We start from the raw sequence: 22,007 nt of genomic DNA, 5'->3' as shown, positions 1-22,007 counted from the left end.
TTATGAAAGAGAAAGCAGGAGGCTTCATATCTCCGGAGGGGCTGCGGTGTGATTAGATTTTGAAGGGCCACGCAGAGGGCACCGGCCTCTGGGCCAGGTTCAAGTTTGTCTCTGCAGAATAGAAAAGCAAAGTAGTGCCCAGAAAGGTCTCGTGATATAATTTTTTTCTTCGCTTTTTCCTTCTTCACTTCCTCAAATGAAATTTTCAAGGATTTAACAAAAGGAACTAAAAGCACATGATACTAGATGCATCTCAGCTGCAGGGTCTTATTTTAATCTGAAGACGTCAAATGTGTATTGAAAATGCACCTAGACTGAGTCGATCAAGAGTTGAAAGTGTAGGAAAAAATAAATACAAGGCGAAACTTTTGACAAAGACTTAAATTAAAAGTACTTTTTTGTGAGTTTCATCAGAACACATATTTTTCGGAATTTATCTTAATAGAAACAAAATGAACGTATAAAAGAAGTTTTAGTACAAATCCAGATAATGTATGAATCAATCTAATCAATATTTTACTGAAAAAATTCTAACTGGCACAAGATTTATGCTTTATAGTATATGCAGTAATGTGAAAATGGACCAGGAAGTCCTGTATTGAATCAAAAATCTATATTTGTGACAATAGTTGTGCAATAGGTCGAGGTGGATTATGTGTAGTTTAAAAAATAAACTTTTTCTTAAAATATAAAAAAGAAAGATATAAAAACACAACTTGTACATGGTGGATTTACTTTTTAGTACACCCTTTTTCTCTTTAAAATTTAAATAATGTAGAATAGTCATGGTCATATTGTGTTAGTGAAGATTTCAGAAGTGATTAACAAATGGAAGATGTCTCCACCTGCTGGTCAATCAGGAGTAATTCAGACACAGACAAAAGAGGGAAATTACACTCTCAGGCAGCCTGGATCAATAAAAATAATTTATTTACAGTGGCATGAATCATAAATTAACAAGCAGCATTGGCAAAAAAAAAAAAAAAAAAGCAACATTAGAGTCGACAGCTTGCATAAAGTGTGTGAACGCCCCGGACTTCTGCATAATAAAACAGTCACACTGTGTATAGAGGCTCTGAACTGGGATGGTAGCGCTGCTGAGATGTTTAATATGAACATCACAGCAGGACAACAGGCTGGACTTCAAATCATCCAAAACAGTCATTTAAAACCTTCAAACTGCCACTACACTGAATGTATACTTCAAAATCCTTCAGCTTGGTGAGTGGGAAGCAGATCGCACAGATAATCTGGATTAACTTTCATAGTGGCCTCGTCAAAAAAAAATTTGAAAAAATCTTAAGGGTGCAGTAAGTGTGTTTCTTTTCTGTTGGATACATGAATTTAGTCAAAATATTCCTCACATTGAAGCAAACCTGCAAGTCAGATATTTTCCCATATATTTTCCAGTTTTATTGTCAACCCTTCTCCGTGTGCTTATTACATGTACCGTGCAATATTTGTTGAGAAATCCTTTCTCTTTTATCAGCAGTGTATATTTGGTGTCGGTGTGGAAACTTGAGATTCGAATCGGAACTCAAATTTACTTTCCGCCAACCGTCTTTGTGTTTTGTTTTTGGGTTTCTTTTACCTCAAACGTCAGAAATTGTGCCACATTTTGGTAGAAAAGGTTTGCAGTGGATTGCTCCATGCATTTGCAGGTGTGTGTAGATTGAATCAAACTGAAGAAAAGACTTTAGAAAAAAAAAAAAATCACGCTTAATACCCCTTTAAAACTAAACACGATGCTTCGTGAAGGATTCCAGTGAAACTACCCCTAAAAAAAAAAAAGCCCAAAAAAACAGTGAAAGTAAACTTCCAGCATTTAACCGTGAGAGTGAGGAAAGTGAAAAGAAAAAAAAAAAACTCTTGTGAAACTCAGCAGTACGTGACACACACACACTTCACACCTGTAAACCTTAACAGTTACACACCGGACACAGAAAACACTCGTCTAAGGCATTATGCTATGTCTTCAGCATCTTCGAGGGAACACGACATACAGTCACCTGCAGCTAATAAAATATACATCTGAGGGTCGAGAGAGAAAGAAAGAAAGAAAAAAAAAAAAAAAAGTGGAAATCAAGTGAAATCATTCGACGTCGACAGTCACTGTGCACGTTGAGCGTTGACGCACGCTCGGCTTCCGACGCGGAGGTTTTAAGATTCATGAGACATCCAGAAGTACGCCGGCGCCGTTCACACTGGGTTTTGTTCACAATTCTAAGCTTATATGACGCAAAAAGAGCACCTTTCGAATGGATTCAGTGCAACTCCTTCCTGCCGGGAAAACCGGTTCGTGAATGTAGAGTGTGTGTGCAGGAGCCGGCAGAGCAGCGAAGCCGTCTCAATGGCAGAAATAATCTCATTGGTTAAATCTCAGCAAGGCAAAACAAAAACTGGTTCAGTCTTTAGAAAAAAAAAAAAAAAAAAAAAAAAAAATCTTAAATCGGTTTGAATTTAAATGGAGAGGTTTGGAGCCAAGTGGTGACAAACAGAGCTCAATTTAAAAAAACAAAAAACATTTTGAACTAAAGGATTAAAATTGGAGCCAAATGTTTAACATTTCAAACAAAATCCTTTCATTTGGAGCAAAATATCCTCAGATAAAATTAGGTTAAAAAAAATGCTTATATTTTGAGCAGAAATGCAAATATTTTAAGTCTGATGGCAACATTGAAAATGAAATGGAGCTCTCAATAAAAATACCCCAAAATTTTAAATAAAAGACCAATTTGGGGCCAAATGCTAACAATGAATAAAATCCTTTAATTTGGAGGCAAAGAAAATGTAAAAAAAAAAAAATCCAGAGATAAACATTAATAAGTTAAACTAAATGCTTCTATTTAGAGTCAAAAGTAAAAATTTTAAGCGTAATTTGCCAAAAACATGACATAAAATGCTCACATTTGTTCCTCGCACGTCTCAATCTGAGCCAAATGCTAATACGTTTCATCAAAATGGGAAAAAAAATCTGGATATAGAAACTAAAATTTTGAGCCTTTGTTTATTTTTAAATGAGTATGTTTTTACAACTTTCACCAACTTTTCATTTGTTCCTCTCAACAAACAAAAGTACCATGATGGAAATTTTCAAATGCTCGCTTTTGAAACAAGTTTGTAAAATATAAAAGCTTTCGATTTCCTCGATTTCACTGACAATCATTACTGTTGGGGGGGGGAAAAGAAAAGAAAAAAAAATCTCCTGGTGGCTGCGAAGCGATGAAATACGTTTTTTGCATTTTTGTTTACATTCCGACTTCAGAGCTAAATTTAACCAATGACACATTTCTGCAATCGCGTCGAATCAACGTTCCAAACTGCTGCTTGAAAATACTACTCAGAGGAGAAGATGGTATTAAAAACTATGTACACTACCTATAAACATTTACCTTCATTCAAAAAGTCATTAAACCTCGTAACTACAGTAGCTCAAATATATATTAATCTTAAAATCGACATCATCATGTACCATATTGAGATTTTCTTTAAGATAGATATTTTTGATTTTTTTTTTTTCTTTTAAATGCATCATACAAAGAATCTCTAAAACCTTTTTCAAAACTATAAATACCTGTAAAATATGTTTGTTTGTTTGTTTTTTTCTTCATCAATAAACCGTCTTCAGTCGGGCCCCGAAAGAGAAACCGTGAAAGATAAAAGGCAGAGGTGGAATTCGCCTCTCCAGTGTCGAACTGTTTCATTCATGCACACACACACGCACACACACACGCTCACTCACACAAATAAAATAACACGTCCTTCATGTTAGATTGACTCGGGAAACATTCATCCGAGGAGAGACGGAGGATTGATCCGGAGAAACAAACAGCGTGTCGGATTCACATGAAGAAAAACAACCGAAATGCTTTTTTTTTTTAAACCAAGATGATTTTAAATAGAAATTTACTTTTGAGTTGCATCTGATTGTCGAGCCTCTTCAGGCCAGAAATAAAACTGAATATAATCCGACTGAGAATAAACACATCAAATCTGTTTATTATAATAGCGTTTGTGAAAATCTATGCTTTTAATTTGTAGTATTTTCTTTAGGTTGTTCTTTAGAATTTCTTTTCAAATCGCTCAAAAATGTTTGCATTTTATTTTTAATTGAGAAGAAATATAAAAGGTAATTTTTTTCTTTATTCACAAAACAGAAAATATTTTGACTTAAATTTCCTAAAAATTCAGGAAGAAGATACATTTCTGGGGTGTTTTATTTAATATATATAATTCTAAAAGAGCAAACTTCTTGTCACTTGTGAAAACTCTATCTTATATATTTAGACCATATTATATTCAAATGATGTTGTTCGCTTGGAAAAAACAGTTTTTCTTCATATGTGAATTCGATACACCTCCATTTAGCATTTTTAACAATTCTGCCCCCTAATTCTATCCGTTTTGGAACATCCACTCTTTTTAAAATTTTTATTATTATTATGCTAATGCTGATTAAAAAATCTCAATCCATTCTAAGGCCCTTGATAAAACTTCATTTAACTCAGACAGCAATTCCACCTTTTTTCTGTTAAAATGCTTCACAGGACACTTTACAGTACTCCATTAATCACTATTGTTTGTTTGTTTCACTTGATTGTTCACCCAAATGTGAAAATAACAAGAATGAAAGTTTGATCTCCAGTACTAAAAGAATAGAAGTGGTTCAGTTTGTCTCTTGTGTGTTTGCTCTCACGATGTTTCCTGTTGTGTTTCTCGTGATTTTACAGTCCTCTGCTGTCCTACAGTGCCTTGGGAGCTCTTAGTGGAGCAGCGTTCCCGTCCAATCCTTCGAACTTCTGAGCCGACCCGGTGTCTGGATTACTTCTTTTTATATGTATATATATGTATATATATATATATATATATATATATATATATATATATATATATATATATATATATATATACATATAATTGTATGGCCTTCAAGGTTACCTCGTCTCAACCAAAGCCGGGGTCAGCAGAAGTTCTGAAAAGAGACGGAAAATCATCAAGGCAGGAAAGTCAAGCATGAGGTGGTCAGACTGAAGTGTGTGGGCCCAAAATAGAACCCTGAGGGACACCAGTCACAGAGATAAGTCACTTACACCTAGAAATGTAATTTAACTTGATTAGAAGAAAAAAAATAAAAAACTCCCACATGTTTTGAACTGAGGAACAAAAAATAATTTAACATGTTAATAAAAACACATTTTGCTTACTGAATTGCTTTCACTCTCTTGCGTCATCATGTCGATTCCGGCGAGCTGCTCCAGGATCAGGCTGCTGTCGCTCACCTGCACAGCAGAAGAGGCAGCTTTATGAGTTCAGCACAAGAAGAAGTAGAAGAAGAAGAAGAAGAAGAAGGAGAAGGAGAAGGAGAAGGAGAAGAAGAAGAAGTAGAAGAAGAAGAACAAGAAAAGAACAAGAAGAACAAGAACAAGAAGAACAAGAACAAGAAGATGAAGAAGAAGAAGAAGAAGCAGCAAAAATCTCGGTTCACAAGTAAAAAAAAATACATTTGTGTGCATTTGTTTTAACCTGGTCAGTGTTCATGGAGGCCATAGAGCTCAGCTGCCCTGACATTGGATTCATGCTGCCACTATTAGTTGCCATGGCAACTCCCAGGTTCATGTTGTTGTTTCCGCTGTACATTCCTCCGTTGGGTTGCGTGGCGTACCGAGACTGGGACTGCTGCGAGTACACACTTGGCGAGAGACGAAACACGGTAGGACATGGGTCACGGTTAGGTTTAAAAAAAAAAAAAAGAAGAAGAAGAAGAAAACCCCCCCCCCCCCCAAACTGACGGATTGTTTCTGCTGCTACCTGCTGCTGGTGGAGATGTTGGCGTGCTGAGGCCACCCGTTGAGGTCGGCACTGGGCTGGTAGCTGGGGGGAACGCCCTGGTTCGGACCCTGGGGCTGAGGTTGGCCCTGGTTCTGCTGCAGCATGGGGTTCTGACCCGGCCCCATCCTGGGGGACAGCAGGGGGCTCTGCGGGGCGGTGGCTCCACACGGGTAGCAGGACCCCGGATCCTGGTGCTGCTGCTGCTGCTGCTGCTGCTGCTGCTGCTGCTGGCTCATTCCTACAGAGGGCAAGAGGTCATGAAAACTAAGCACTGTGGCGGTCCAACTGAAAGATTCGTTTCCATGAATTCATTCAATTTATTATCTTCATTTTCAACAATTCAATTCATGTTCTCATAACTTGAGCCTTGTAAGAGGAGGTCATCTTATAATCAGGGTCATTTTTATATTTGGGCCTAAAACATACATCTATTCAATGGCTGTTAAACCATTGAAGTACAATAAAATAAACAAATAAAAACTAGTAAGAAATGGGAAATGATGCTGGTGCTATAAGCTCACTTGCCTATTATCTAATGTTGAAAAAAGGGGAATAAGTTCTTCGCATTTCTTTGATGCAACCTGAGAATCTTCAGGATTTTGTGCTGTAAATAACACAAACTAATCAAAAGGTCTTAAAATGACAGACCTGGTGGAAAAATCTCCTTTATGCTCTTTTTCAATTGTGAATAATAACTTTCAACTCGTTTATCTACATTTTAAAGGGATTTGGAAAAGGAACGCTTAAATATTTTGACAAATTTTCTTTTTTCTTTTGCTTTACTGCCACCAACATATCCAGAATAGACATCAATCAATCAATCCATTTCTGATTGGTTCATTCGAGAGTCAACGTCAGATTTAATCTGTTTGATTCAAGTGTAAATGTGGAAGATTTGCACCGGTGCTGATTTACACAAATAAACAAACCCAGTGCGACAATTTGATCATGCAACGTCCAACCACAGCCAAGAAGAAAGTGACGGCGACCACCAGACCAGAAGAAAGAGACGGCACGTCCCATTGAAGCACACACAAACCACGGAGGCGTCGCCGGCGTTGCCCTCATCGTATACCTGAACCGCCGAACTGGAAGGCACCGTGCTGAGCCGGAGGGCTCATGATCCCGCCGTACTGCCCGCCTACATTTCCCATCATGCCCTGGCTAGCCAGGTGATGGCTGGGCGACAGAGGGGAGGAGGAGAAGGGGCTGGAGGAGCCTGGGTGGAGAGGAGGAGAGGGGAGGCCTGTACCGTAGCTGGCGGCCGGGTAGGGGAACTGCTGCGGGTTGCCCTGGGGGAGCCGCGGGTTGGTGCCGCCCATGGGCATGGGCGTGGGCGCGCTGCCCCCGCTGGGCGGCATGCTGATGCCCTGAGCGCGCATCATCATGGCCCGCTGCACGTGCTGCTGCTGCCGCTGGCGGAGGTGGTTGCTGAGGTACTCGCGCTGACGCTGGGCCAGCATCTGGGCGTTGAGGGTTCCCTGCAGGGGCGGAGGAGGCACAGGCGAGTCAGCGACTCCCGACAGAGATCCGTCACCGTGCGACCGACAAAAAAAGCCAAACTGACCTGGTTTGGTACATTCGACCTGAGAGGTAGATTCATATTGGACACTCCACCCATCTGGTTCACCATCGGCTGGCGGTTCTACAGAGGAGACGGCAGAAAGCAGTTTGAATATATAAGAATGAGATTATGAAGAAACTAGAAATATGATAAAGGACAAACTTATAATGAATTCTTTGCTAAAAACAAGAAATAAAGCCATCTAAAACCATGTTTAAATAATGATCATTGTAATTTTATTCAAATTAGATACGTAGTTATGCTGCGATAACAATAATGAAACTATTTGTGTGTTGATGCTCGTCCAGACAAGGATGGACTCTTCTCAACAATTACATTTTCCTGGGTAAATAAAGGTTAATTCCTTTGTCTCGTTATTTTTTGATTATTAGTAATAAATAAACTATTTGCCCACATTTTGAAGTAAACCCTTCATGCACAGTGTTTATTTCAGACTCCAAACCTTCAAAATGACTAATTTAGCATTGGAAACTTTGAATCATCTGTTAGTGTGACTTTTCGCACAGTTTCCCCACTGAAGACAGAAGTGCAAAAGTCGTGCTTCACGTAGGAGGAACTGTTAATTAATTACAGGTAGTTTAGGGGAGAAATCAATCCTCCTTCCAAGACTTTCCACCAGGTGGCAGTCTGGACCAACGCACGAGATATGTGGCTGTGAATAAAATGCATTGAACAAGAGGACAGAAGGGAACACAGTGGTCACTATGAAGAGATGGCCTGGTGTGTTCAAAGCCAGCCACATCAAGTACAGTCAGCGCAATTATCTTAGAGCGTGTGTGTGTGTGTGTGTGTGTGTGTGTGTGTGTGTGTGTGTGTGTGTGTGTGTGTGTGTGTGTGTGTGTGTGTGTGTGTGTGTGTGTGTGTGTGTGTGTGTGTGTATGTGTGTTCACTGGAACTGCTGATGAAGCCTGAAATCTAAAGCATGCTTGTTCCTTTCGGCTCCTTAAACTCAGTGAACCGAAATGGACTGCCTGTTGGCTCTGCTGCTTCTCTTGTAACGACAATAATAATTTAAAAAGATATCTATTTCTTTACCAGATGTTATACTTGAGTAAAGAAATACTCTTCTATTTGTGTGTCTAATAATTAGAGTGACTTGACTCCCCATTAATTCTATCTAGGCCTCCTTAAGTTTCATCATGTTTGTGTGAAGTTCGTCAAACAGGGAAGAGGTAACTAATTCATGATCTTACTACATTATAAAAACAGTGGACATGAGATCAAAGAGCAACAAAAGTTGTCAACATAACATGAATTTCATTCAAACAGAGACGTTTACAAGTTCCATTTTCTTTTTGCATGGAATAATAAAATTACTGTAGTGTCAAGAAAACATTGGTAAGTATGAATCTCTGGTTAGAAACCTTTATGAAATTATAAACTGATGTGCAAATGGATCGGGCTTTGCACACCTCAAAATGATAGGTTTACAGTTAGAACTGTGTACCATTACACAGCAGAAATGAAAGAAAACGTTGATTTTCTAAAGGCTTTTTTTCTTTTTTTTTACCGTTTCTGCAAGCTCATTGCTGGTTTTGGCTCCTTAGTGCTAATCTTGAAATTCCGTTGGTATATTACTTCAGTTAAACATTGTTGAAACTGTAGTTTTTAAGATAGAATTTAGGATTATGCATCGACAATACATAAAGACAGATGATCTAGTATATAGTAGTTGTTGGTGTGACGGTGAGATAACACCATGGTCCAAATCCAGCTCGGGGCATTTCTATATAGAGTTTGAACATCCTTCCAGTGTTGGTACTAATGGTTCAGTCCACAGTGGAACTTGAATTTCGATAAACATTTATTCGCAGCACATTCATACTTTAACTCATACCAATGTGGAGACGGAAGCATAAATAACATGCTGCAAGTGGCCACCAGGGGGAGATCTAAATATTTCCCCTTGAGCTGCAGGGAAGGAGGAAAACCTGAAGAGAAGAGATGGAGACGATTCCCCGTCACCTACCAGCTGGGCTTGAAGTCTGTGCTGCAGTTGGAGCCTCAGGTTGTTGGGCTGCGTGGGGACGATGGGGTTCGGCCCCCCCGGCCTCATACCAGACGGCCTGAGCCCCGCGCCACCGGGCATCCTCATCATCGGAGGGTAGCCGACGGGAGCCATCCTCTGAGGGCCCATGTGACCCCCCATGGGGGGGCCGTGGTAACTGCCGTCGGGGGCCATGCCGCCATAACCCGGCTGGCCCCCGTAGTGTTGACTGTAGAGGGGGGGCTTCATGCCAGCTGTGGGGTCTGAGGCACCCAAGTACTGGTCCTGGTCCGACAGAGGCCCCTGCATGGTGACGGGGGAGGAACCGTTTGAAATCATTTTGTTCAATAATGGGGGGAAAAAAATACATCATATTATATTTACAATTGCCACTCATAAAGCAAAATATATTAAAAAAAAAATCTGGACAAATTCAAAGAGATGTCATATCTCCAGCAGATTGATGCTCACCTGTCCGGCCAACGTGGGGATTCCCAGCATCTTGTCGATTTCCTCCAGACCCTCGTAGTCCTTGAGCACCGAGCACAGCTGGTTGAGCAGAGCTCCTTCATCGGGCGGCCCCTCGGGCCCGGTGCCACAGCACCCCAGCCCGTCGTCCTGGGGGACGCCGTACGGCGGCCTGGAGGGCAACGTGGTGTTACTGTCCAACCACTGCCCACCCGACGGCTCCTCCTTCACCCTTGAATGGAGCTGAACGCTGTACCTGCTTTGGTTTCCGTAGTGATCCATCATCATCCGGTCGGGCCACGGAGCAGTCTGATTGGGCGGAGCTTGCTGGTGAGGGTAAGGAGGGGTCGCCATTTCCATCTCTGAAGGGAATTCACAAAACAAGATCAGAGTCTGTGATCTGACGACGTCTTGATTCCTGCATCAGATCCATCTCTACTCACCACTGCCCATCATCTGCATGTTGACCATGGCTCTGGATCCAGGGTGCCCACTGCCACGCGTGGCGAGGGAAGCGTTCATGCTGGCCACCATGCGACCGGGGCCGACCCCTTGCCCCATCATGGGCCCTGCAGGGCTCCCGAGCGGCCCCTGGGGGCCCCAGCCTTGCTGCATGGAACCACGCATGGCTGGTTTGGAGACAGACAAAAAAAAGTACCAATAGATGTAAAACTTACAATACAATCAAAATGTTCATATTTGCTCAATGTGAGGAAATGTTTGACAAGACGAGGATTAATTCTAACGTGTTAAGAGAAAAATAATGAGTTGAAATGGAAAAAGGGAAAAACCAGAGCAAAGCCTGCCAATAAATAAAATTTAAAAAAAATAAAAAAGACAAGAATGAAGTTCATGTTGGCAATTAAGTCGAAATGTTGAAGAAGAAAAAAAGTCAAAATATTACAGCATCCTTAAAAGAATTTGTGCTGCAGTGAAATCAACATTTATTAACAAGAAAACAACGAAAAATAATCAAAAACATAAAATAAAAATCAATAGAAAATGTGTTGAGGGAAAAATACATCATTTTATCTATGTCCTTGAAATGTCTTTTTCAAACACTGTTTTTACTTTTTTTAAAAAGGAAAGAAAAGAAATCCATCTAATTGTATTTTCTCTCTTCTGAGCCTCTTATTGGGTGTCTGAGGTGCACTATGAGGTGGCACTATTTATTTTACTGAGAGTGTCTCTGTTGTTTTGCCTCACCGGGGTTGGCCATTGTGGGCTGGTTGGCCATGCCTGCATGAGTTCCCATCATGCCTTGCTGGTGCTGCTGCTGCTGCTGCAGTAAGGAATAGGGCCCACTGCTCCTGTGTTGAGGAGGGAAGGGCCGGCCAGCGTTGGGCCCCATGCTGCCATCCAGAGACATGCCCCTGATGGGAGGAGCGCCTTGACCCAGCTGGCCTGATCTGGCACCATTAAATCCCGCTGTGGACGACATTTCACACGATATCCTTCATATTCCAGGAGTTATTCAAAGAGTCGAACGTGTGTAAACGCCTAATAGAAGCGTACCTGCGGGGCCGATTGTGGGGAAGCCCCTGTGCTGACTCGGGGGGCTGCGGCTGCCGCTGTCGGCCATCTGCAGGATGTCACTGATGATTGTCTGTTTGTCCACGGAGGAGCTGGGCGTCACCGAGGGCGAGGTGGACGACGAGGCTGCGCCTCTGGAGGCTGGGTGACCGGAGAAGAGCTGCTGCTGCTGCTGCTGCTGCTGCTGGCCGCCACTTTGCAAGTCCTTCAGCAGGTCCTCCAGCTCACTGGTCTGAGATCAGTTGCACAAGATGTTCAGGAATATCACTTTATTATGTCTTCTTGCATTATCACAAATATCCTATTTGCATAATTAAGGTCATATTTCAGTACTTAGTTCTATAATTTTCAATATGTTGCTTTTGCATTCTGATGACAATTCTACTTCTTAGAAAATGATAATGCTGATCATGCTAACTCAATGTTTCTTTTTCTGGATTTTTCTTTTTGCATGTTAAAAAATGACCACTCCTCTATTTTTAGGATTTTGGTCTTTGCTCATCCTTCCTTTAACACATTTATTTTCTATTTTTCTGCAGCTCCTGTGCAGATTTTCTACAATGTCACGATGAAGGATATTTCTGGATGTAAAAAAATGTTACATCAGTGTAAAAAAAAGATGACAAACGTACGATAATGTACAGAAGAACAAAATTAAATATGCTGTAAAACAACATGTACTGTATGTTGTAGGCTTCATGTTTCTGAATATTCATATCCACAAATTCCATAAATGCTGCACAAGCAACTCAAGTGTTTTGCACGAGTATTTACTCTTCTATTCTGCGACTGTCGTAAATTCACAAACAGGAGCAACAGGAAGTGACCAAATAGGATCACTTGTCCAGGTTAAGTCAACCTTCACAACGTGATCATGTTAAATATTATCTCTAAAAGTCTTTTATATGGCCGAGATTTTATCGACTCTATTACTCATTCTGCTGATCTTCGATCCAAGACGGGATTCCCTCGTTGATTAAAAGCTTGATAACTACGAAATCGTCTTTTGAGAGCACTTTGTATTTTAATAGCGAGGAAAAATGTATTATTTAGTGATGTTTCGGCTTCTAAAGATTTACCTTTTAATGAGATTCAGCAACGATGATTACAAATACAATATAGAGTCAGATATGACATCTTATTTCCTCCAGCTCTTCCTTCTTAAAAGTTGCCACATTAGAAAACATGAATGTTTCTGGCTGTTCAACGATGATACTAAAATAAATACACCTGGTGAAACAAAAGCAAGCGCAAACACCGAGTCAGATGTCTGATGATCGGTTCACCAGAACGACACGCCAGTCAAGTAACACAGTGTAAGTTCAACCAAAGCGCACACGGACGGAAGAGAAATTGTTTCCTTTGGCTGATGAATAGAGGCGGAGCTAAAAATAAACTGTGACACAGTAAGGAGGTCATGTGTGATGTACAGTACGACACACAGGCAAGAGGTGAAAACACAGCCGAGACACACACACACACACACACACACGCACAAATGGGCAAGGCATGAACGTTTCCACAGATTAACAAACTGCAAGTTCTTTTTGTTTTAATTCAGCGATGAAATGATTACTTGGCTTCACACGCTGTCGGTTTATTTGTGTTTAAATTAGGTTTGCCCTACTATAATACACATAGAAACTCTTGCTGCTGCACACACACACAGACACACTGTATGTTAGTCCACAGTCATCCGCTACCACAGGCATTGTAACCCAGATACACAGCACACGATCATCCACATCATGAATTCGTAATTGGACTCACACCGACTCTGCCCCTTATGTGTATTTTTAATACAGTACGCAGTAATCAACATTAATTTGACCTGGTATAACCTTGTGAGCCAGAAATCAAACGTCGACACGAGGCGCAGACTGAGCGAGGTCGTGACACAAGGTCACAGCGACTGACATTTAGCAAAAACCGTCCCAATCTTTTTGGAATTGCGGCTGGAACTACGTCACCGTGGGCGATGTGCGTCACATTTTAAGGATTTCTACCGAGGCGTTTCGGGTGACTTGCCAGGTGACGGTGACTTTGAAGTTCAGCCATCACAAACTGATCAGTTGATCTTTGTGTTAAGGTGAAAATATATACTGGGAGATTTTGGCGACCTTTAACGAAAGAGACATTTGGGAAAATGTCTTTGACCGTGGCTCATAATCTGTAAGGGGGACTCAGAGACATTGTGGTGCCGTCTCACTACAAATCGCAGTATTAATGTTGCAACAAGTTGCAAACAAACCACAAGAAAGCGACCAAAATTAGTTCTGGATCCACGAACGGCATGCGTCTGTCATTGATATTATAAAATGAACAAATGTCTTGAGTTTTTATAGGAAATGCAGATATCTCTTTGTTGTTAACCTAATTACATTTGTCCCTCCTCCATCATGTTTTTGGAGAATCTTTAGTTTAGGTATGGTAGGTTCGCATTGTGTACTTTTTTTTTTTGCTTAAGATGAAAACATTTATTACAAGTCTCCTCATTTGAGATCTGCTTGAGTTGCACTCAAATGGGTCGAGATATTTAAAACAGTTCTTCTAGTGAAGGGAACATTTCCACCACATCTTCTGTACGACAAAACCTTCCAGGGTAAACAAAGCTTCGACTTTGTCAACAACAACACACAGGATCTTTTCTGGATCGGAACCTGTAACCACTTCCGTTCTCTCCGGCAGAAGCCTTTCTGCCCCGGAGGTGCAGCAGTTAGTCGGAGCCTTAACCCCCCCCCCCCCCCCTACTCTGGCTCGGCCCCTTCCTGAATCCAACGCCAGCTTTGTTAATGCACCTGCACTTTTCATGGCAACAATGAACCGGCGACTGTTTGTCCTGTTCCTGCAACTGTAAAGCGCAGAGATAATATTGGCTGCCCTCTGCGATGCCTGAAGGAAATCACCAGCTACAGAGGCCTCAGATGGTTCACTGGAATCCTCCAAGACCCTTGACCCAGCAAATAACTTGTTAAATATTGTACAGGTTCAATCCCTACACTGTGTCCAGATAAATCCTCTCGTCCTCTGTGATGCTCGTCTATTGATCAGTCGGTTTCTCCCAGTTATGAGGTCCTGCTCTTCCTCGTCCTCCTCCTCCATGAGATCTTTATCTTATCTCGTCTCTACAACATTAAAAATGGTTTTCTATATGTACCCGATGCAGCCACCTCTCTCTCTTCTTCTGCACAATCCACTTCCAACAACCATCTGGATGCTGAGAGCTAGTATTATGAAGAGGGTAAATATTGATTTTCGGTTAGCTTCAACTGTTCTTGAAAGAACATGCATTAATTACTTGTATGTTTATAAAATGGTAAATGCTATTCTTTAGCGATATAAATTGCTGGCTCAGGTTTATGGTTCAGCTTTTTCTGCCACAGACATTAAAAGGCCAAAGTTGGCATGGAGTACCAGGGGAATACAAGTTTCAAATATAAATATGATTCTTACATGAATTGACTTGAATGTTTTCTTGGAGTCACATTACAGGTAACATGAGACGTGGACTCGGTGCTCATACCATAGCTTGTATTCTTGTGGGCAGAATTACAACTAGCTTGATAGCGTTCCACCGGGGTTGTCAAACATAAGTCCGGGCATAAATCATATAACCATCATGTTAAATTAGTGGAAACTTCAACCCCGCCGCTTAGCAGTGTTATTACTGACCTGTTCGGCTATATTGAAACCTGGATCCGGTTTCTCCGTCTTCACGCTGGACAACTTCACTCCCTCACCCGGCTCCATCTTGATGGCTTTATCCAGAATGCTGTTATCATCCCTGTCCAGAAGGTAGCGAAGCAATGCATTGTCCTTCTTCTTGGGGCTCCCCGGCTCCTGCTTTGGACAGAGTTCGCCTAGAGCCGCCATGCCGTCGGCTGACGACGACTCCGGGCCGAGGGGGTCTTTGCCCGTGGCCTCGGCCGTCAGCTTGGCCAACTCCACAGGCGAGGTGCTGTTCTGCAGCAACCTGTGGAGGATTTTGTGTTTCTCCTTTAATGAGGTGGAATGGTTGTTGTGTCCCGCGCCCCCTACGCCACCCATCCCACCCAGCTGGTCCTTGCAGTTCTGGTCATCTCCCAGGGGCCCCGGCGGTGAGCAGGGATCGCTGGGTTCCAGCTTGGTGGTGAGGAGCTGGAGCAGCTTGGTGTGGCCTTTGGCGTTCAGAAGGCGGTTTGGCGCGTCACTCGGGTCCCCCGGGCTCCCGTTTCCTCCAAAGCCGTCCCCGTCTTTGCCCTCCGCCTGCTCGTCCTCCTGGTCCTGCTGCTCCTCGAACGAACCAAAGAGGTCGGCCTCGAGGCTGGGATTGTTCTTGGCCTGTTGGCTGCCGGCGTTGGTGCTGTGAAGAGGGCTTTGGAGGGGAACGGGTTTCCTGTCGGGCGACTCGGGATGCTGTCCCTCCGAAAGCCCCTGGGAAACCCTGTGGCCTTGGCTGAGCGCCTGCAGCGCACTGAGGGAGTTGAAGCCTTGGCTGTTTCCCGTGCTGCTGCACACAGATGCTGGCGAGTGGAGGCCGGCCGCGGGGGAGAAAGAGCCGGGGGGATGCTGGGGGACGTGGGGGCTACTGCAGGTGCTGCTGCTCGCCCCCGGGTTGGGGCTCTGGCGATGGCGGGGGGACAACATGGCACCCTGGGCCCCCGAGGTGACGCTCGGGCTCCCCAGGGCCGAGGGGCTGCCCAGCTTGAGTGAGTGGCAGTTTCCCTGAGGCGTGGGTGCCCGTCCTGATACGGCGCTGTAAACGCGTCCGGGGGTGCCGGAGGCCGCTGCGGAGTGGTGGGTGTTGCTGGTGACGCTGGCGTCCGGGGACGGGGAGGGTCCACTCACACTGGCGGGGGTCATTGGTTTGGCTGTGCTCTGGGCACCGGGGGTGTCGGCTGCTAGGCCACTGATGTTTTCCCTGAACGAAAGAAGAAATGTATTTATAGATTCTGTTTAGCAACCAGACACTACGGTGCGAAAATGAAATAAAAGCAAGCTGAAAAAAAAAAATTTTTTTTACAAGGTACAAGTGAAAAAGTGCTTAACCTGACAGGATGGTATATGGCTGTGTTTGTATTTATAGTGAATTGTGTTCATATCTTTCTCACACAGGAAATTGCATGTAATTCCGTATTTTAATACTTTTATATGCATTAATTTGTTTATACATAAGTATATGGGACTTTGTCATTTATTATACGATATGACTTCTGTCTACTGATATTTGTATCTGATATATTTTAGTGTATTTATACTATCTTGATATTTATATGAATGTCATTCGTTATAATGTTTAATGATATTTTTGATCTAGTACGCAGGTATAAATTGAGAATCCCGGTTGGACCAAGTTTGTTTATTTGTTTTTCATACACTTATTAATCCTATTCAATGTTGTTTTATTATTTATTTGTATTTGTGAATTGGTTTATTTTTTTTCTGCACGACTTCAATAAAAACACATTTCGTTGATGTTCAGATTACTTTCTGTGAGCCTCCATTCACAGTTTTGAATATTATTCTATTCAAATCGTCATAAAGTTATACGGGCAGAAATTGTCTTTTTAAGAGTATACACAAGTAAGAAAACTGAGTGGCGAGAAGGCCCGAAGCGGTAACAGAGAGACATTTTAAACACGGCTTGACTGCAGCTCCACACACAAAGCTCTCATTGTGCTAAATGCTGGAGCGATAATTTTGAATGTGAAACTTGTGGAAGTAAAAAGGCCAAGTTCTCGCCATTGATCCCCGAATGCCCTGGGTAACAGTCCTGGCATTGTTTTCTGACTGGTGTCCAAATCCTTACTCCGAATGGTCATATCAACGGCCGGCTGGATGCTGAGTTGCAGTCCTTGCCCTGTGCTGAGAGGGAGGGATGGAGAGATACTGTAGACTGGACGGGCTGGTAGTGCTTGTGTCAGTTTTGGCCGATACATATGGCGACAGTTCGGAATAACGGGGCCTTTGTTCCCAATCTGCATTACAGTGCCCACTCTTTGTCCAAATCGGGAGGGAAACCACCAACGCCATGCGAGAGAATGAGATAAATGCACAGGCGACGAGGACGGAGCACGGAGAATGTGTTGGCATGTAATAAAAAAAAGCCTAATAATGAAAATGTTTCCCGAGTAACTCCGCTCTCATGACAGTTACAGGCCCAGTCTGATTATTCATTATTACGAAAAAAATTAAAGGGTCGTATTCATGTGTGGCAACTACTACAGAGCAAAAGCATTTGCCACCTCTGATCTCTGTTATGTTAAGTTATGGAGCTTGACCATGAGAAGATGCCTTGTTCGACTACGCTTCAGGGCCATGACTTTGTTTTCTTCTTCTCCCTGAATGTGTGTGGGTTTTCTTTGGATGCTACAGTCCAGAAACATTCATATTAGCTGTATGTGGGTCTCTAAAGAGACTGGAGTTGTGAATGAGAGAGTGGTCGTCTGACTTTTTGCGTTAACCCTGTGATGGACTTTCAGCCTTTTTTCAGCGGACATGGAATTTTCTCCATTGTGAAATTGAATCGGCTCAAACAACCCACAATAACTCAAATGTCTCCTATTGCTATAAAAGTGGAGGAGCATAATATTTGAGGAGCATAATATTTGAGGAGCTTTTTTTTTTTTTTTTAATGTCACAATCTGAACTCAATGTATTGTGTTCTCCAACTCAAACAGAATTTTCATTGAAACGAAAGGTTAAAATAAAGGCATAAGCTGCTACCTCTGCAGGATGTGCAGGGACATGTAGAGCTGCGGTTCGTTGGTGGCTGGGGCTCGAACCAGTTTACTCTTGGTGTGAGCCGAGACGGCAGTGCCATCCGCCAGGGAGAATCTGTAAAGGGGGCTGAGTGCGTGGCCGTTCCTCAACACTGGAAGGACAACAGAGGTAGAAAATACTCTTAATTCACTTCCAAAACACATTCGGGCTGTGTTGAACTTCACTGTAATAGAGTGAAGAAAATAAGAAACTGATGCTGGTGTCATATTTGATAAATTATTGAAGTTAACACCTATTTATAGAATGGTGTCTTACTAGAACTCTTTTGTGATGTACTTTTTAATCCCCCCCCCAAAAAAAGAAGAAGCATCCGAGCACTAAGTTTACAACCTGTCCACAGTATAAAAACTGAATCTGTTCAAGCTCTGTTATTTAAAACACAATAAGGGGAACGTCATGGATCACCATCTTGCTGGTGTTTCTTGGCGAAGGACATCTCCCCGTCATTCTGCAGGTGGAACCTCTGGATGCAGCGTCGAACGAGGTCCTCCCAGCCCGGCTTCATGGACGCGCGCAGCAGGCTCGTATCCAGAGATGTGATTTTACCTGAGAGGGCACAACATACTCACATGTCATGTTTGAGTGTGGAGTGACAAAGGTGGACAAATAAAACCGAAAACTGCTATTTTTTTACCCCTCAAACATTTCTCGTGTTGGACCAACTGATCAATTACCGCTTGTTGGAATATTTACTTAAATATTAAAGAAACAACATGAAATGCCTGCGTTTAGAATCCTTGCATTGACTGCCTGTTTAACACCCTTTTTAAATTATTTGTCTATAAATCGCACCATCATACATTTCTGACTAATTCAACAATTGACCTTTAATATAATCAGGCCCTGCGTTTGACTAGTTCTGTAGTAAAACATAATCTGGTGAAGAAGCTATTTCATGCAGCAAAGTTATGAAATTCTGTTTAAATCTCTACTCATAGTTTGTTTGGGTTTTTAGGTTTTCAGGAGAAAAACATCCTCCCTGCAGACGCACCTTGAAGGTCCTGCCGCGTGGTGAAGCTCTCATACGTGGGCATCACGGGCCTCTCTTTGACCGGGACTCGTCTCGCCACACAGATGAGGCAGGACTGAAAATCTGTGTTTAAACAAAAGGTGGGTTACAAAAAAACAAAAAGAAAAAAACAATGTTTTATGGGTGCATCATGTACGTGCATGCGATGGACCATGGATGTGTGAATGGCGCCACAATCCACAACGACTGAATTTTCCCCCTTCATTTCTGTGTTTATACCTAAACGCGAGTTCAGTATTCATCTCTTGTTTTGGATCTGTATAAAAACAGTTTGGACCTTTAACATCACGCACACGCACTGCTTCACCTCAGCGCTGAAATCAAACAGGACAACCGTGACAAGCGAGCTTGGATGTCCACGTCAAGACCGCTCTCAATCCACTCATGAACCTTAACTACAGCTTCGAACTACAGCCACGTACTGCGTGTCCACCACTAACCAACCCCCCCCCCCCCCTGAAAAAAAAAAAACTGTCAGAGGAGACAGAGCCACAATATGTGGTTGTCAGACGTCTAAAATTAGAGCACCAGACAGATTCTTTTCCCCAGCGTGCATGTGTGTGTGATTAGATTAGATGGGAAGATGACAAAGTGCCACACACTAATTAGGCTCTCCCGGTGGATGGGAGGGAGAAGTGGAGAGGAGCGGCGACGGAAGGAGGACAGGACACAAGAGATTGAGAGAGCAGGGATGAAGAGAGTGACGGGAACGTGACAAAAAGTCAGGACACAGATGGAGAGCTTTGGAAAGAGAAAACAATGGGGAGTGAAGTTTTACTCAAAACAGGTAAAAGGCGCTGAGACGTATGAATTTGAAAAGAGCTAAAACAGAAAATAGATTCACCCTTAATATGAGTCTGATAAACTACAACAGTGAGGTGAGAGAATTAGTTTCAACAGAGTCAATACCTTCGCCCTCTTCTTTGATGGACTTTGGTTCGGAGACAGCGAAACACTGCATGGTCTCGTACTTCTGCTGCGCGGCATCCTGCTGGTCGGAAACTGGCCGGGCTTCACCGTCAGCATGAGGGTTCACCAGCATGCGACAGTTGAAGGTGTGGCTGTTCCTGTTGGAGGAATCGCTGCCTCGGTGATTGACTGGAAGAGAAAACGAAACAACAAAAGTAAAGGCGTTAGGAGAGTCACTCTTTAGTCTGGATTTGAACCAGGCATAATTAAGCTATGAGGAGGTAGCGCCAACCACGTCACCATTACTGGTCGGGATCAAAATAAATATTTGAGGAACAGCAGCCTCATTTTCACGAGTTACATTTTAATATAAAGTACCGAATGAAACCTGATTCACATCGACTTGCACCAATATTCAATTATCTGAAAATCCCATTACAATGCGATATATCAATCACATCATGCCAAGTTGTTTGATGACATGCATTTATTCTTAACAGTCATATACTGGGCCCCAATAGCATCCTGTGCTGACACACTGCTCACACTAACAAATAACATCAACGGTTTCGGTGAAGTCGCTGGAGACTTGGGTGGATAAACGGATGTGACGGAGGGAGCTGGCTGTCTTCAAACCCCAAGGTTAGAGGGTCCAGTTCATCTCCACTCACTTTGATGAAGCATTTCTTTTTCTGAGGACTTTTTATTTTATATATCTCCAAGTAAGTCTTTACCTTTCTGTTCTTCACAGTCTTCAAACTGGCTTTTTTATTAGAACGATGTAGAGTTACACTAAAAGCAGTAGCCTCCTGACGACCTGGAGACATTTCCCCCCCCCCCCAATCAATCCAATTTAAATTCCCCAGGTAATTCGAATACTGAAAACATTTTTGGTATCATTGAAAAGCCCTGAATGTCCTCTGTCGATACAAATGTCAGTCATTTTAGAAACATGCAGTGGGTGAGAGATAGCCAGGTTTAAAAATGTCCACCACAGAGGACAGATTTGAACCACCGGTTGTCAGGAGGTTGAAGCAACTGATGGCCACACTAATCCACAGTAAAGCTCGTTTAAAAAGACACAAAGTATGCCAAAGGTATGTTTGCATTATCATAATCTATTTGCTCTGCTAACTAACCATACTGGTTTGACACCCAACTCGTCCTGTGTACAGGCTGACTGAGGTGATAAGGTTTTCAACTCATGTTACGGGTCGTTTGAAAAAGAGCCCGGGGCAAAATGTACTTGACGCTCACGACTTTTTCCAGGCTACCTCTGAGCTTCCCTGTCACCTCACGGAGCTTCATACCAAGGCTCTTGGGCAGCAGGTTCTTGATGAACTCGGCGTGGTCCCCGACGTGCAGCACGCTGTACACGCTGGTGCTCATCAGCTCCTCCTGCTGGTAGCGCAGATACTGGCTGACGTTCTCCGACACGAACACGATGTTGCCCTCCATGTTGACCACGAAGAAGAAGCCGTCCAGGGCCTGAGACGGGGGCGGAGAGTGAAGATGGGAGGAGACACGGGAGGGAGAGGAGTGCAAAGAGGGGGAAAAAGGGAGAAAAGTGGGACAAAGGTGAGAAAATAAGGAACAGTAGCAGTTGCCACTCTCCCAAGTTTGGGTTTAATTACTGATTATCAGAATTTGAATCATTTTATTATTCCCGAGGGGACGCTCTTTGACATATCTCTACACAGAAGAAATGGACAGCTTAAGTAAAGTTGAATCAGTGATATTAATTTAACTGCGCATATATACAAAGTTGAGCTCAGCAGTGATGGTGGAGCAGAACAGAGTGAGCAACACAACACACACTATATACAAGGAGGAGTTACAGAGTATTTTTGCCACTGGAATGAAGGATCTCCTGTTGTGCTCTGTCATGCACTTCGGTGGAATGA

At 42.8% G+C, this 22,007-nt stretch overlaps 1 protein-coding gene across 1 annotated transcript; it reads right to left on the bottom strand.

Moving 5' to 3' along the window:
* Positions 1–5,022: 5,022 nt before the first annotated feature.
* LOC308135095 (nuclear receptor coactivator 2-like) lies at positions 5,023–21,536 on the bottom strand (the record flags this gene model as incomplete). The annotated part of the gene is made up of 18 exons (XM_080502968.1): positions 21,414–21,536; positions 20,104–20,292; positions 19,156–19,257; positions 18,570–18,710; positions 18,108–18,255; positions 15,075–16,302; positions 11,385–11,634; positions 11,076–11,297; positions 10,313–10,498; positions 10,126–10,231; positions 9,873–10,041; positions 9,384–9,704; positions 7,397–7,474; positions 6,905–7,310; positions 5,809–6,067; positions 5,524–5,689; positions 5,205–5,279; positions 5,023–5,055 (listed from the first exon to the last, which is right to left on the bottom strand). Exons 1-18 carry the CDS (start codon positions 21,490–21,492, stop codon positions 5,023–5,025), a joined length of 4,158 nt encoding a protein of 1,385 aa, XP_080359094.1. The 5' UTR covers positions 21,493–21,536.
* Positions 21,537–22,007: the final 471 nt, after the last annotated feature.

The sequence above is a fragment of the Blennius ocellaris genome, assembly GCF_963422515.1.
Source record: "Blennius ocellaris genome assembly, chromosome: 10".
NCBI lineage: Eukaryota > Metazoa > Chordata > Actinopteri > Blenniiformes > Blenniidae > Blennius > Blennius ocellaris.
This window is presented reverse-complemented; position numbering and strand designations above follow the sequence as displayed.